The sequence below is a fragment of the Trichomycterus rosablanca genome, chromosome 2, assembly GCF_030014385.1.
Source record: "Trichomycterus rosablanca isolate fTriRos1 chromosome 2, fTriRos1.hap1, whole genome shotgun sequence".
Classification (NCBI taxonomy): domain Eukaryota; kingdom Metazoa; phylum Chordata; class Actinopteri; order Siluriformes; family Trichomycteridae; genus Trichomycterus; species Trichomycterus rosablanca.
Window position 1 is genome coordinate 47900237 of NC_085989.1, and position 15707 is coordinate 47915943.

At 40.4% G+C, this 15707-nt stretch overlaps 1 protein-coding gene across 2 annotated transcripts in view; it reads left to right on the forward strand.

Annotated features, from left to right (window-relative positions):
* LOC134334430 (RNA binding protein fox-1 homolog 3-like) overlaps positions 1-15707 on the forward strand; it is a 177951-nt gene that overhangs the window by 71575 nt on the left and 90669 nt on the right. For both annotated transcript variants that reach the window (XM_063016747.1, XM_063016741.1), the window contains exon 2: positions 9410-9652. In XM_063016747.1, the coding sequence (XP_062872817.1) occupies positions 9410-9652 (243 nt within the window). The remainder of the gene's footprint in view (positions 1-9409; positions 9653-15707) is intronic.

Consider the following 15707-nt stretch of genomic DNA (forward strand, 5'->3'; position numbering starts at 1 on the left):
GCTCTCTCTGTTACACACTGAGGAAAGAGTGAGTGAGAGAGAAGAGTAAGTGTAGTGATTAAGAGACGGCCGACTTGGTGATAATGGGTGACAAGGTGATATTGGGTGATGGAGTGATAATGGTTAATTAGTTAAGCATTAATGATGGAGCCTGTTTAGGTTCTTTAATCACAAGCTTTTTCTACTGGAAGTGACGGATAAGTCTGATCTTTCTTTACATTCTTGACTTTTCTGAAAGAACCACTGTCTCTTACAGAAAGCATTTAAAGTGATGCTGAATTTTACAGTCTCTTTTTAAGTAGCTAGCTGCTGAGTAGTCACATCAACAAGAATAAATCCAGATATGTACTGATAGGTAACATAAGAGGAAAAGGCAGAAAGAGAAACTGTAAGAAGCAAATCTGCTCCAAAAATGCATGATTAAATAAAATACCATAAAAAATCAGAATGTTAGGATGCTCAGGTAGCGCAGTTTGTTGCTATTAGCCCACCAGACACCTACACAGACCCACAATTGGCTGTAATTTGTAGGGGAATGGATGATGGCTAAAACAGGGATCCTTTGTTGCTGGGCAATTACGATATCTGCTGACCAGTCTATATGCCTGCACAGGGGGAGTGACTGATTACGGATAGCAGTGCCTGGCTCTCCATACACTGTACTGCACTCGTTTTAAGCATTTTTGTATTTTTGCCTAATTTCCCTCCCAATCTAGACATATCCAATTACCCAATTGCATTTTGCTTCCTCTCTACTGATCCTGACTTCCACTACTGACTGAGAAGAGTCATGACTAAGACACCCCCCCTGACAACTGCATCTTTTCACTTGTATGCGGTGGGTTCATATGGGGATCAGTCTCACGCATGGAGAATAATGCACCAATCTCATTATTCTCCGTCTCTGTGCAGGCACCATCGATCAGCCAGCAGAGGTCGTAATTGCAGCAGTTATAATAAATCACCTTTCGGCATCCTCCCTACAAATGAGCCAAGCATTGTTCATGTAGGCGCCCAGCCTGCCGGAAGCAGAGTTGAGATTCTAACTTACGAGTTTGAGATTTCAGCTCTGGTATGCTAGCATATTTTACCACTGTGCCACCTTTGTTTTTGGGAGCTCATTCAGTAAATGGTAGCAACACAATGGTTCTGTAGTCACAGACACATTTCATTCTTGAGTTTTGTCCATGGGTGGTGCGGCAGCCCTCTGGTCTGGTTCCTGTGGTGAGCATTTGGGTTACACTCGGTGGCGGACTGAGTAGCTGACAGAGCAAGCACTCTTTTGTTTCTTCTCTAGTCTGTTGCTGTGTCTTCCATGGAGTGCAGTGTTTTTGCTCCAGTAATGTGGTCGCAGTCCTGGGTTGGGTTATTGTGATTATCTTTTTGTTATAATCTTTTGTTTTTAAACCACACTATTGTTTTGTCCTGGTTAAGCCTTCACACTTGGGTTCATCCCCTTCATTTCTCAGGTGCAGGGTTACACCCGGCGCCTCTGTCTCAAGGTGTGACGGTGTTTAAATAGCAACCTCAATAAAAAAAAAGTAAATGCATCCTTGTGCACTCTATTAGCATTTTATCTCTCCACCCTTGCTGAAAATGACTGAAGATGCACTCAATTAGGTGCCTGTCCAAACCAAAGCACTAAAACGCACTAAGACATCATGAGTAGAGTAGATGAGTAGAGCTAATGTCTCAAAGGCAGCGGAGGTAACAAACTGAGAATGTTTGTAAGACGCAGCATAATAAACAGAAACTTTAAAATACTTGAACCTGATCCGAGTGTTGACACAAAGGTAATAAGTACAAAGGAAGTGAGGAAGTAGATAAGAATTAAGAGGGAGGAGACGCTAAAAAAGATGTCTTCTCAGTGTCATTTTCTGGTGAGGAACTGACTGAAAGCCATCTAAAATATGCATGAAATTTGGGACTTTGGGACTTGCTATCTCCCTTTTTCTTTTACCCAAATGTTCAAAGCTCTATTTAGCTCTAGCACTGTCATGCTAGGGTCATTTTTCTTTACTTTTGCTGTATTTTCAGAGTTTTTGGTTCCATTACTTTAGACAAGTATCCCGGCCACTGCTACCTCAAAGATTCCTAACTGCATGCTGGGCTTCCACTCACCGATCAGCCATAACATGTTTCTACACTCACTGTCCATTTTATCAGCTTCACTTACCATATAGAAGCACTTTGTAGTTCTACAATTACTGACTGTAGTCCATCTGTTTCTCTGCATGCTTTGTTAGCCTCTTTCATCCTGTCCTTCAATGGTCAGGACTCTCCCAAGACCACCACAGAGCAGGTATTACTTGGGTGGTGGATCATGACATGGGGGTGGTGTGTTAGTGTATGTTGTGCTGGTATGAGTGGATCAGACAAAGCAGCGCTGATGGAGTTTTTAAACACCTCACAGTTACTGCTGGACTGAGAATAGTCCACCAATCAAAACATATCCAGTCAACAGCGTCACGTGGGCAGCATCCTGTGACCACTGATGAAGGTCTAGAAGATGATCAACTCAAACAGCAGCAACAGATGAGCGATTGTCTCTGACTTTACATCTACAAGGTGAACCAACTAGGTAGGAGTGTCTAATAGAGTGGACAGTGAGTGGACACGGTATTTAAAAACTCCATCAGAGCTGCTGTGTCTGTGTCACTGCAGTGCTGAGAATGATCCACCACTTAAATAATACCTGCTCTGTAGAGGTCCTGTGGGAGTCCTGAGCATTGAAGAACAGGGTGAAAGCAGGCTAAAAAAGTATGTAGAGAAATAGATGGACTACAGTTAGTAATTGTAGAACTACAAAGTGCTTCTATATGGTACGTGGAGCTGATAAAATGAACAGTGAGTGTAGAAACAATGAGGTGGTTTTAATGTTATGACTGATCAGTGTATTGTCTATAGTGTTTGTTTGTTAATATGACAACCTGAGTAAACACAAAATCCGGTTTTAAATTATTGTTTTATAAATAAACAGGTGATCCAGCATCAACTGGCTCTGTGTTTAAAATGAGTTAACCTCTTAGTTTCTTAATTAACCAATAAATGAAATGAATTTAATTGGACACACACAGACCTTTTGAAAGACATGACAAAAAAGTTATTAAATTATAACTGCCTGAAATGGGCTGCAAACCATTTATAAAGCTCTGGGACTTCCTGGGAGAGAAACGACTTTAACGACTTATTCAGAAAGTCCTTAAAAAACCTAGACAACTATAAAATGATTTGCAACCCTGGCTCATCTCAGATTAAATCATCATTTATGGATCTCGAATACATCGTATTGAATCTCAGCTCTGCCTACCGGCTAAGGCTGAGCGGCCACATGAACAACAATTGGCCTGGCTGGCTGATTGATAGCGCCTGCACAGAGATGAGAAGAGTGCTCTTAGGGTGTGTCCTCTCCGTACACAACGCTGAGCTGCACTGCCCACGTGTCGGAGGGGACGTCGGTTAGCTTCGTTCTCCTCAATTAGAGCAGGGATCGCCATTGGTGGAGAGGAAGCATGATACGTCGGGCAATTGGATGCACTAAAAGGGAGAAATTGGGGAGAAATTGAATAAACAAATATTAAATAAAATAATAATAATAATGTATGATTCTACTATAGAGCCTGAGGTAAAATGGCATCAACAAACCACCAATAACCAAGAGAAATGTCAGATACTGCTTAATGAGTGGTCTGGAGACGAGGATGCAGAACACGTAATGTTTATTAGAGTACAACAGGAAAAAAAAAGAATACGGTCGGCGGTAGTAGGGCAAAAAATAACAAAGGAATGGATGACGAAAGAAAAGAGGAAATACTGGAGAAAAAAAACAATGTTACTAAGAACTAACAGAAAAACCTAGATAGGACAGTAAGAGACAGAGAGGTGGTGAACTGAACGAGGCGGCCAACGGATGGGACCGAGAGCAAGTAGAGTGAGAGAGAAGTACAGGGAGAGCGAGGGATAGGAAAAAAGTAAGAGAGTTAGTAGGGGGAGATAGAGAGAGCGTTAGTTCACCGACAGAGAAGATGTTAGTATGAAAGAGAGAAATGTTAATGAAAACGAAAAAAGAAAACAGGACGAACTACACAAGCACAGGTAGGGACGCGCCGGAGGAGCGGGCTAGGGTGAGACCTAACTCAGCCCCAGCCGGCCAAACACAAAACACCTGTGAGTACAAACAATGCTCCAAACAAACAGCGATAGAGGAAGAGGGAAAGGAGTGAGAAACCTATGGATCTAAACAAACAAAACACTGGAGCAACAATACAGAGACCAGGACAGTTCACACACACACCTAAACACAGGTTAACTTAATGCTAAGGAGAACAGGGAAAGGAGAAGGGGCGCGCGTGAAGGAGAACGCTGGGAAACACACAGACTAACGTAAAACTGAACACACTACGCACACACGCACACACTCACCCGACGTAGATAAACACGGAAGTAAGTAGCAGGAGAAAAAGTAACTGGAAAGAGTATCGCTCGGTATGACGGCAAATCAAATACTTCGCACTCGAACAGTGAAAACGGAAACCTTAAATAGAGAAAGAAAGAACCCGGAACTAATGAACCGCACCCTGTGAATGGCAAGCGCGCAGATTAGAAGGCGGGGCTAAGGGAGCGCGTCACCGAGGGAGAGTCAGCGTCGGGATTTCTTACAAGAAACATAAAAACTTGGTCATAGTCATCAAAAAAACTATGAATGACCCTCGTGTTCTGTGAACTTATGTGTTAAAAGTTAAACTTTATACCATCATAGCAACAGTCACTCATGGTGGTGGTAGTGCCACATTTGTGGAATTTTTATGTGACTTGCCATAATTGACAGAACCATAATATTTTTAAGGAAGGAAAATATCTGATCATCAGTCTGTGAGCTTAATCTTAAGCTCTATTGGTTAACCTGACTAGACATCAAAGTGAGACAAAACTAGTCGAACGCATCTGATTTGTTTTAAATAAATTAAGCATTTGAAGCAGTTTCATGAAATGTAAAGTTCAATGCTGTGGCAGGACCTTATATGGACAGTTGAGGCTTGAAAGCTTTCCAGAACTGACTAAATAAAAAGGAATTATGCAAATATAATATTTGGAGCTCCCTAAATATTTGGAAATCTTGGAAAACCGCTACTGCATTCAGGCTTAAGTAAAGCCTAGTTTGACCTTTGTTGTGTAGATGCTTGAAAACTTGTCAGATCTTAAAGACTTTTCTGTTTCTGGTTTATCTCTACTGGGGTTACAAGCTTGTCATCCACATCAAACAGATGAGATGCTTGACAAGAAAGCTCTTGGATGATTTCCGATCATCTGACAAGTCCTCTCTTGTTTCCCTGTTTTTCCACAGTGCTGTATTTTGTTGTGTTAAATTGCCTGTTTGTTCTGTTTGAGAGGTTTAAGAAACATGTGAGCAGTCATGACTGTCACGTTTGACCACAATATGAGTTACATAACAACATTAGGAAGAGAGTGAGAAAGAGGGTTGACAAGCTTAGATCTTAAGCTTAAAAGGTAATATAAAAATTGAGAAAAGGTAGAAATGCAAAACAGTTTAAACAGGTTATTGTACAGAGAAAAGCTGTATTTTATGCATGAAGTAGGGAAAGCTGAATGGTTCAAGCCCCACCACTACCAAGTTGCCACTGTTGAGTCCTAAACAATGCCCTAACTCTTGATTTCATGGATTATACTTGGTCACAACTGTAAGTTGATTTGGATAAAAACGTCTGCTAAATGTCATAAATGTAAGCTGCTTTGTTTATGTTCACTAGTTTACCATTCGGTTGGTTGAATGCACCATCTTATCGCCGCATCCCTTTTTGTGTGTTTTATTTTTGTGTGTTTACTCTGAGCACTTTGTCAAAACCTTAATTCTTGTTTGCATACATTGTGTGTGTTGTCCAACCATTTTCTCTGATAAAATAAGTAAAAAAAAAAAAAAGTTAATTTGAGCCTATAGGAAGTGAGTAATTAGTGACGGTTTTTGGTTCCATGTGGCTTAAACGTATTTTGCATATTAGAGGAACAATTGTGCTGACAAGGATGTATAATGTTTGTTGTGGCTTTGTATCTATTTCCTAAGCTTAACTCTAACCCTAACCCTAGCCCTAACCCTGGAGACTTACAGAAAGCTTCTCAAACTTGACCATGTTGAAAAAACCTCCAAGGACGACAGTGGCAAGGAAAAACTCCCCTAAAAATACAGGTAGAAACCTTGAGAGGAACCAGGCTCAGCAAGGACCCCCATTCTCCATTTACACAAATCATACACACACAAAATTAAACTGAACTACACGTTAAAACTAGCAAAACAAGTAAATAATGGGAGTTCCTCATTATTCAGTCCAGTCTGTGATAAAACCATAGTGAGTTCTCGACATAACGTAGTGGGCTGGCGTAATTTACTGTGGTACCATCCAAGCACCCAATTACAAATATTAAATACAATTTCTTTATTATATTGAGTTAATCCTTTGTTTATATTTATATGTACAAGGTTAAAAGTTTGTAGACCAAGGCAATATATTATCGACAGGTCAGTAACAGTACAAGGTGTGTAAAAAAACCTATGCATTTAAAAATGGAAAAGTTGGCATTCTCAAGATCATTCATTAAAAGCAGGGAGGAGACAGGAAGAAGCAACAAACATAATAAAGATAGGAAAGATAAAGTGCATTTACTCTTTGCCACCCCATCCCTCTCACCACCGTGTCTCCCCTCTCTCCATCGCTCTGAAAGGTAAGGGAGGCACTAGGCACTTTATCTATTTATTGCTCATTCTTGTTCTTTGCCAGCTGTGAGCCATATTTCCTGCTTGAAAGAATTATGCGTCCACGTCTGCCGATGTGGGTCTCGAAATTAGATTTGAGAGACGTGCGAGATGTGTTATTAGATCGTGCAGAGATAACGTCTCACATCGTCCTCCCTACTGTTCAGGATTGAGGGACGTTAGAAGTGCTGGTGCATCCCCTTTGCTTCAAGGTATTGTTTAGATGGCACACATACAAACTAAAAATCCAGCAGATGTGCGCTCTTTGCTTTACCATTGACTGCTGCTTGCTTTTGTAGTTTGCATCATTGGAAAAGATCCTTACAATCATTGTCTCCAATTTCCCCCCAACTGGATTCTTAACACTAGTACCGTTTGCTTCACACTGTCCAAGCAAGGCTGAGACTATCATGTGCATCCTCTGACAGACTTGCAGTCTCCAGCTACATTTTATTTACCTCCCCAGGTTGAAAAGAAAAAAATTAAAAAACCTGAAGCCCACCAGTTCAGCCATCAATAGTGCAGGCACCTTAGCCACGCAGCCATAGGTCATGTATGTCCAGTGGCAACAAAGTTGACCTATTACCTCCTTCAGGCAAAGCAAATCATACCTGTATGAGTGCTCAGCAAGGTTAACACTACCAGGGATTCAAACTCTAGAGCTCAAGGTCTTCCCAGTAGTTGGCTAACACATTAGACGCTGCACCACCCGGGCACCAGAAAAACCCTTTAACACTCAGATCACCAGGGTTGGGTGTGGCAGCTACGATAAAAGAAATATAAGTTCCCGTTGGCTTTGACTAAACCTGGTGCAAAAAGAGGAAGCAAAGAGAGGTTTGAGAGAGACCATTAAAAAAGTAGGATCTAACACAACTATATATGATATTGAATTATACCAAGAGTTCATTTTGGATGCTGTAAAGATGCACAAACATTTTGGAAAGAAAACAAAGTTAAATCAAAGCAAAGACTTAGGAGTCAGAGAGGTAATCTCATTTTAAAGCTCTAATAAAAGCTAATGACATTGCCTGTAGTCTAAATCCATTGAACAACACTTTCCCCCAGATTCTCTGTTCTTTTGATCAAGGGTTTTGCTAATTGTCAGTGAGATTTGCTCTGATCACTGCTTTCTTTAAAGACTGCGCCGCTTCAGGGATGCCTTCGCAGAGACAACTTTGAAACGTCTGTGCAGTAAAACTCTTTCGATTCTTTTGATGTGAACGCTCTCACAACAAAGAGACGAATGCACGACGAATGTAGAGGTAGTTTGACAAAGCCAGTGAACTTGGTAATGGATGCATTTTCACTAATCCCGATGGGTAAAGTGGATCTGCTGATTAAAGCCTGTGCTCTAGATGGCAGTTGTATTTGTAGCCTAGTAATTAAAAGGTTGCTGGTTCAAGCTCCACTACTGCCAGATTGCCACTGTTGGGCTCTTAAGCAAGGCCTTTAACCCTCAATTACATAGACAAAATACTGAAAATACAAAATACTGTCACAGTGTAAGTCGCTTTGGATAAAAGCATGTAAAAATGTAATTGTAATTGTTAACTTATCACAGGTTCTGTTATCTACTTACTGAATGACTGTGCCCAGCAAGCTTTCAATAGATTAATCAGCACTTTTAGATGTACACCAGCAGATCACCTTATGCAAGTCTGGGGCAGTGGCCCTACCAGACGTTTACTTTATGCCAAAACTAGGCAGAGGTCTAGAATTGGCTAACATCAATTAGGGTTTGTCAGGTAAAATATCAGGGCGGCACGGTGGCTTGGTGGGTAGCATTGGTGCCCCACAGCAGGAAGGTCATGGGTTCGATCCCCAGGTGGGACGGTCCGGGTCCTTTCTGTGTGGAGTTTGCATGTTCTCCCCGTGTCTGCGTGAGTTTTCTCCTACAGTCCAAAAACATGCAGTCAGGTTAATTGGAGACACTTAGTTGCCTTATAGGTAAATGGGTGTGTGTATGTGTGTGTCTGCCCTCCGTCCAGGGTGTTACTGTGTGCCTTGCGTCCATTAAAAAGCTGTGATAGGCTCCACACCCCCCCCCCCCCTTCATGACCCTAAATGGATAAGCGGTTAAGAAAGTAATTGAGTGAGTGAGGTAAAATATCAAGCTGTCCATAAACTTTTAGTAACTTGTCTTTCTCAGAGGTGCTCATTTCAGTAATAGTTAACCACATAACCTGTCTCAACACGTTCTGTTCCCCCTCTGATTGTTAAAGAACCTAAACACCCCCTAACCATTAACTTGGTTCTGCTTGTAAATAATTCTCTTTGGTCCCAGCAACTAAGCTTGGACATTCTCTCGTAAGCTCCCATGTAATAAACTGGAAGCTTACTGTGATTGTCTGTGTGTGATGAGTTTCCAGTGCACACTCAGGTTTTGCAGGGCTCCAAACACAGCAGCAAATGGCACTAGAGTAGAGGATCTGAACACCAAGATCTCTTTAGGAATTCTTGCTGTTCTAACCTGGGTTATGAATAACCAGACTACAGTTGGGTCAGAGATGTACAAGAATCAATTGTGAATCGATTCTTGTTTCCTAATTCGAGTCCCCGTCTTTGGCACACAAGACCAGCTATATTTTCCTCAAGCATCAGTCTCTAGTTTTATTAATATTTCCTCATATTCTCTGTCTTTAGGGTAACCAAGAGGCAACCAATCCAGTGGACGCGATGGCTCAGACCTTCACCCCGGCACAGTTCCCTCCTCCCCCACAGAACGGCATCCCGGGCGAATACACGGCACCACATGCCCTTCCTACACAGGACTACCCAGGACAGAACCGGGTACCGGAACATACCCTGACCCTCTACACACCAACACAGACACACAGCGACCCCTCCAACAATGAAAGCAACACGACAACCATCATCACCAACACGGTAAATACAATGTACAACACACAAGTGTAATCTGCTATAAACTGAGATATAGTTACTAAAAGGGTTGCCAGCACTAGTAAAATTTGGAGTCTGACAGGTTTATTTACTCTGTCCCATACTTATTTTTCTGGATGATATTTGTTTCCTTAGGTTTTCTTGGGCCAACTGTTCACTCAGCCCCCTCAGAAGCCAGACTTACATTTACATTTTCGGCATTTAGCAGACGCTCTTATCCAGAGCTTCCATAGTAAACATTTCCTTACTCTAGTTTAAGTAGACACCAGTCCAAGAACACAAATCTGCTAGAACCCTGTTAGAACCAAAGTTTTTGTTCAGTTTTTTTTTTTGCATGAAATGAATAAGAGCATTAGTAAGTAAGTACAAGTTTTTTTTTAAGACAGCTAGAGACTCAGATGTTCGGACAGACGGAGGAAGTTCGTTCCACCACTTGGGTGCCAGTACAGAGAAGAGCCTTGATGTTTGTCTTCCTCAAGTCCTGGGTGGAGGATCAAGTCAAGCAAGACTAGTGGCTCGGAGGTTGTGCGGTACAGAGTGGAGTTTGATTAGACCTCGAAGGTAGCTTTGGGCTGGTCCGTTTTCGGCTTTGTAGGTGAGCATCAGTGTTTTAAACTGAATGCGTGCAGCTACAGGAAGCCAGTAAAGAGAACGCAGTAGTGGGGTGATGTGGCAGTGTTTAGGTTGGTTCCAAACCAGACGGGCAGCTGCATTTTGAATGAGACTTTAGACAAGTACAAATCTCAGAGCTCCTTAACATGTTATAAAATTGAACTTGATGAATACCACAAGTTAAAGTATTTGTCCTTCCAGTGAATGTAAAAGTCTTAGTCTTAATCTTGTCTTGGCCATAGGTTTTGCATAATATGTGTTTTGTGTCACTATCTTTTGGGGAATAGGTACACTTTTGGCTACAACTGTACATATTTAATGTAAACTTTTGGTAGAGTTACTAGGGAAGGAATATTTGTAATATTTGCTGACTTTGTCCTGAAAAGAGAGGTGACACTAGCACAAATTGGTGTAGCCAAAGTAGGAGGTTGTAGGATCGAAGGTTTACAGGTGTCATCTTTTTAATAGTAGGTGGAAAGGTCTGTATAAATACCATCCTCATGCTTATTAAGTGCTAAAAGACATTATGAATATTTGTAGCAGAAATAGCACTGGCCCTTAACCAATGCCTACATTGCTACACGATTGGCCCTCACTGTCTTAGACCAATGAGATTGGGTCTTATATCTCATCTATATCAGGATAGCCCAAAACTTCAAACCATCTTAGACCTCTTGCCCACACGTCCATAAGACCTTCTGCCAATTAAGCAGCATCTCTTTCGACAGTGATTAGATCCTCTAGACATCTGGTGACATCATATACACATTTTTTGGCATCCAATCACAGTGATTACATTTTACTGTGTCCGTTCTAAACCCACGTCCTTTTTTCGGTTCCTGACAGGTGTTGAAAATACCCAAATTTCTGTCTCACTTATGCCTTCGGTCTGCAAGATAATGGTCAAAATGCAACGACTGCCACCAAACAAATCAGCCAGGTTTGCCATCATTCGCACCCCTTTATTATGTTTGCTTATCAGTTTACAATTGTATTATTAGCAGATTTAAAAATATAAAGCCTGCCCTGTCTGTTTCTGTCAGGTTGCGAGTTATAAATTGGCTAATTTGCTCTCATCCGAGGGAAATGACAAAGCACAAGACGGTGTGGAAGCCCTGAGGCTTATTCTTGTAACCAGAACAGGCCGATCACTTGTTTCTCAATTTCTGTTGTGACCTGTCATGTTCCCTTAAAACCTTGCATGGACATTTACTTGTTTTACTTGTTTGTATTAAAACTGAAGAGAGTAGCTGTTTGTTGAAGTTTAACCACAACTATTAGCATGTTTTTGTTTAAATGCTGGAGAAACTGTAGATTTTGGACTGGGATAACAAGCTAGCCCTGGTGTTTACTCTTTATAATATTTATAATGGTGGTGCCGTAGTCTAATGTGCTAGCCCATAAATGCTGAGATTGCAAGCTCTCGAGTTTGAATCCCAGATCGTGCTAGGAAGGGAGGGACCCGGGACGGAGGTTGACTGGGCTTCATTGTCACTTTTACTGACCAGGCATAACATTATAACCATTGGCAGGTGAAGTGAATAACACTGATTATCTCTTCATCACAGCACCTGTTAGTTGGGGGGATATATTAGGCAGCAAGTGAACATTCTATTCTCAAAGTTGATTTTAGAAGCAGGAAAAATGATCAAACGTAAGAATTTGAGTGAGTTTGACAAGGGCCAAATTGTGATGGATAGACAACTGGGTCAGAGCATCTCCAAAACTGCAGCTCTTGTGGGGTGTTCCTCGTCTGCAGTGGTCAGTATCTATCAAAAGTGGTCCATGGAAGGAACAGTGGTAAACGGGGCGGCCAAGTCTCATTGATGCACGTGGGGAGAGAAGGCTGGCCCGTGTGGTCCGATCCATCAGACGAGCTACTGTAGCTCAAACTGCCGAAGAAGATAATGCTGGTTCTGATAGAAAGGTGTCAGAATACACAGAGCATCACAGTTGCAGGGCTGTTTTGGCAGCAATAGGGGGACCAACACAATATTAGGAAGGTGGTCATAATGTTATGCCTGATGGGTGTATAGTTGCTGTCTGGTCAAGACATGCACTTTTTATGGTGCGTCTCTCAATATGCAGTACACTCTCGTGAGACTCTACCACTGGCAGGTAAAAAGATGCGTTCGGTGACTTGGCATGTTGGAGGTGGCATGTGATAGTCTCAGCTCCCTTCAGCCAGCATGGAAGTGGGAAAAGAACTGCAATAGTGGAATTAGAAATAATTAGATTAGTGAGAAATATGTGTGGGGGGTAGATAGACATAGACACAGAGAGACAGCAGGAAAGATGGAGATTAAACATCCATAGTTCATCCAAGGTCCTTGTGCTTTTTGATTCTATCAGCATTGATTGAGCAGTAGTGTGAAGTTTGCGCCAGGCAGAAAGTATTCAGAAGTTTCTCAGTTCTATTGAGAAAGGTGTCTTGTTACTCAGCATGTAAAACTTAATACGAATCCTATATGAAGATATATAATTACACTATACCATTCTATACACACCAGTAATAATCAGTACTAATGTGGTGAGCAGATTCCCTAAAGAAGTCACTGGTATCTAGAAACCTCTCAAATCCTCAGACTGTCTTCTCAAATCACATTAATTTGATTCAGAGTCATTTACGGTCATGTAATGGTCCTGCAAAATAACATCTATCGTCAAACGTGCTATGACTATTATATATGACTACTATATATTATACACCGATCAAGCACCTTTCTAATATTGTGTTGGTCCCCCTTTTGCTGCCAAAACAGCCCTGCAACTGCTATGCACTTTGTATTCTGACAACTTTCTATCAGAACCAGCATTAACTTCTTCAGCAATTTGAGCTACAGTAGCTGGTCTTTTAGGTCGGACCACATGGATCAGCCTTCTGTCCTCGCGTGCGTCGATGAGCCTTGGCCGCCCATGACCCTGTCGCGGGTTTACCACTGTTCCTTCCATGGACCACTTTTGATAGATACTGACCACTGCAGACCAGGAACACCCCACAAGAGCTGCAGTTTTGGAGATGCTCTGACCCAGTCGTCTAGCCATCACAATTTGGCCCTCGTCAAACTCACTCAAATTCTTACGCTCGCCCCTTTTTCCTGCTTCTAACATCAACTTTGAGGATAAAATGTTCACTTGCTGCCTAATATATCCCCCCCACTAACAGGTGCCGTGATGAAGAGATAATCAGTGTTATTCACTTCGCCGGTCAGTGGTTATAATGTTATGCCTGGTCATTGTAAATGTACATTTACTACCTGTTTTTTTTTCTTTTCCTTATGATGATATAATTTCTATGTATGTATTTATTTATTTACAAACCTTTATTCACTAAAATGCTATAAAGACGAGAATCTGTGATGTGTTAATTCTCTTGAATCTTTATTTAACTGATAAAAGTAGTTTCACTGACTAACTATATTGTATTTTGTAAATATTAATACAGAATTTGATAGAAGTTGTGAAAATAAGAGTGAAAAACTGATAGAATATTCTAGTTACAGCTTTTTTGAATCGTTCCACCATAAGCATTGATACTGGTGAGGGAATCATGATTGGGTATAAAAGGAGGATCCACCAAAGAATCTTTGTCATCACTGAAAGGTCATGGAATACCAGTTTGTTCCAAACTACAAAAGAGAATTGTCTGTTATTTCAAAAAGAACATTTCTCAATGCACACCGGCAAATAAATGAATTCTTTTACCATCTACCATGCATAATATTGTGAAAAGATTCAAAGAATCCAGGGCTGGAAACCACTGTTTGAGCCCTCATGAGATTTTGCAATGCTCCTCTGATAGGTTTGAATCTCACTAGTGCTCCCGGCTTGGCTAGGATTTTTTAAGATCCAATTGACCATGTCTGGGGGAAGGTCCACTGGGGTTTCTCTTTAATGTCATAGCAAAAATGAGTGGAGGTACACAGGGTATAGGGTATAGCATTGCCGTATATAGTACGTCTCACTGCTGGCCACTGTACACGTGTCAGTTAGGACGAGTGCTTTTCTGCAGCTCTCCTCAGCCAGATGGATTGTAAAAGGGAATTGGAAATGACTTACTTAGGAGACAATTTGTTTGGAAGAATTGGCTTCTAGTAGGACTTTTTTTGCTTGGTAAATCACGTCCAACTTGACTTCTTTTTCCCTTAAGCTACCTCTCAACTTTTGCAAGGCATTGCCCCCCTTTAGGACACCCTTCCCAGGGTGCCGATGCTTCAGCTAAAAAATGCAAATCTAGTCTGCAGCCGGAATCAATTCTCTGGCTTTGTAGGCCACTGCTCCAGATTATTTCTGTTTATACGGAGAAGATCTCTGCACTCGTTCTTTGTACTGTTGTCTAAACTGTGTTGGAACATATTAAAGTCTCAGCCTTTTTTCCCTCTCTATTTTGTGCTGTTTGTTTCACCTGTTGGTTGTTGTTTTTTTTCCTCCCGGTGTCCTTTTTACGAAACGTACCTGTAGATTTTTTTTATGGCTGCTGATACTGATAAGCCTGAACATTGTGTAGCATGAATGATTTAGAGCGTGGGAAAGGAGGCCATGCTGAGAGCATAATCTGTTTTGGCTGAATGAATCACTGGGGATGCCCTGCAGCTTTCTGGAGCCCTGTCCTCTCCCGTCCTCTCCCAACCAAACATGCTTTTTTCCTAAAGTTTTTCTTCTTCAAAAAAAAAAGCTTTGCAACAGTCAGGAAATGATTTAGTCCTTTTAATCACAGCTTTGTATTTTATATACTATTTACTATTTATCCACTCCATATTTTATTTACTACCATCATGTTATCCTGGTCAGGGTTGCAGTGGGTTCGACTTCCCAGAAATCACTGGGCGCAGTGCAGTAACACAGGATGCCAGTTTATCATGGGACTCGAACCCTGGATTGCATTCCTAAAATGATTATTACTATATTATTATTAATATTATTATTATTATTATTATTATTATTATTGTTGTTGTTTTGTTGTTGTTGTTCTTTTGTTATTATTATTAGTAGTATTATTATTATTATCATTGTTACTGTTACTGTTATCATTATACTTATTTTATTATTATTATTATTATTATTATTATTATTATTAGTAGTAGTAGTAGTAGTATTATTATTATTATTGTTATTATTATTATTATTGTTATTATTGTTGTTTTGTTGTTGTTTTGTTATTATTATTAGTAGTAGTATTATTATTATTATCATTGTAACTGTTACTGTTATCATTATACTTATTTAATTATTATTATTATTATTATTATTGTTACTGTTACTGTTATCATTATACTTATTTTTTTATTATTATTATTATTATTATTATTATTATTATCATTGTTACTGTTATCATTATACTTATTTTATTATTATTATTATTATTATTATTAATATTATCATAATTCTTACTGTTACTGTTATCATTATACTTATTTTATTATTATTA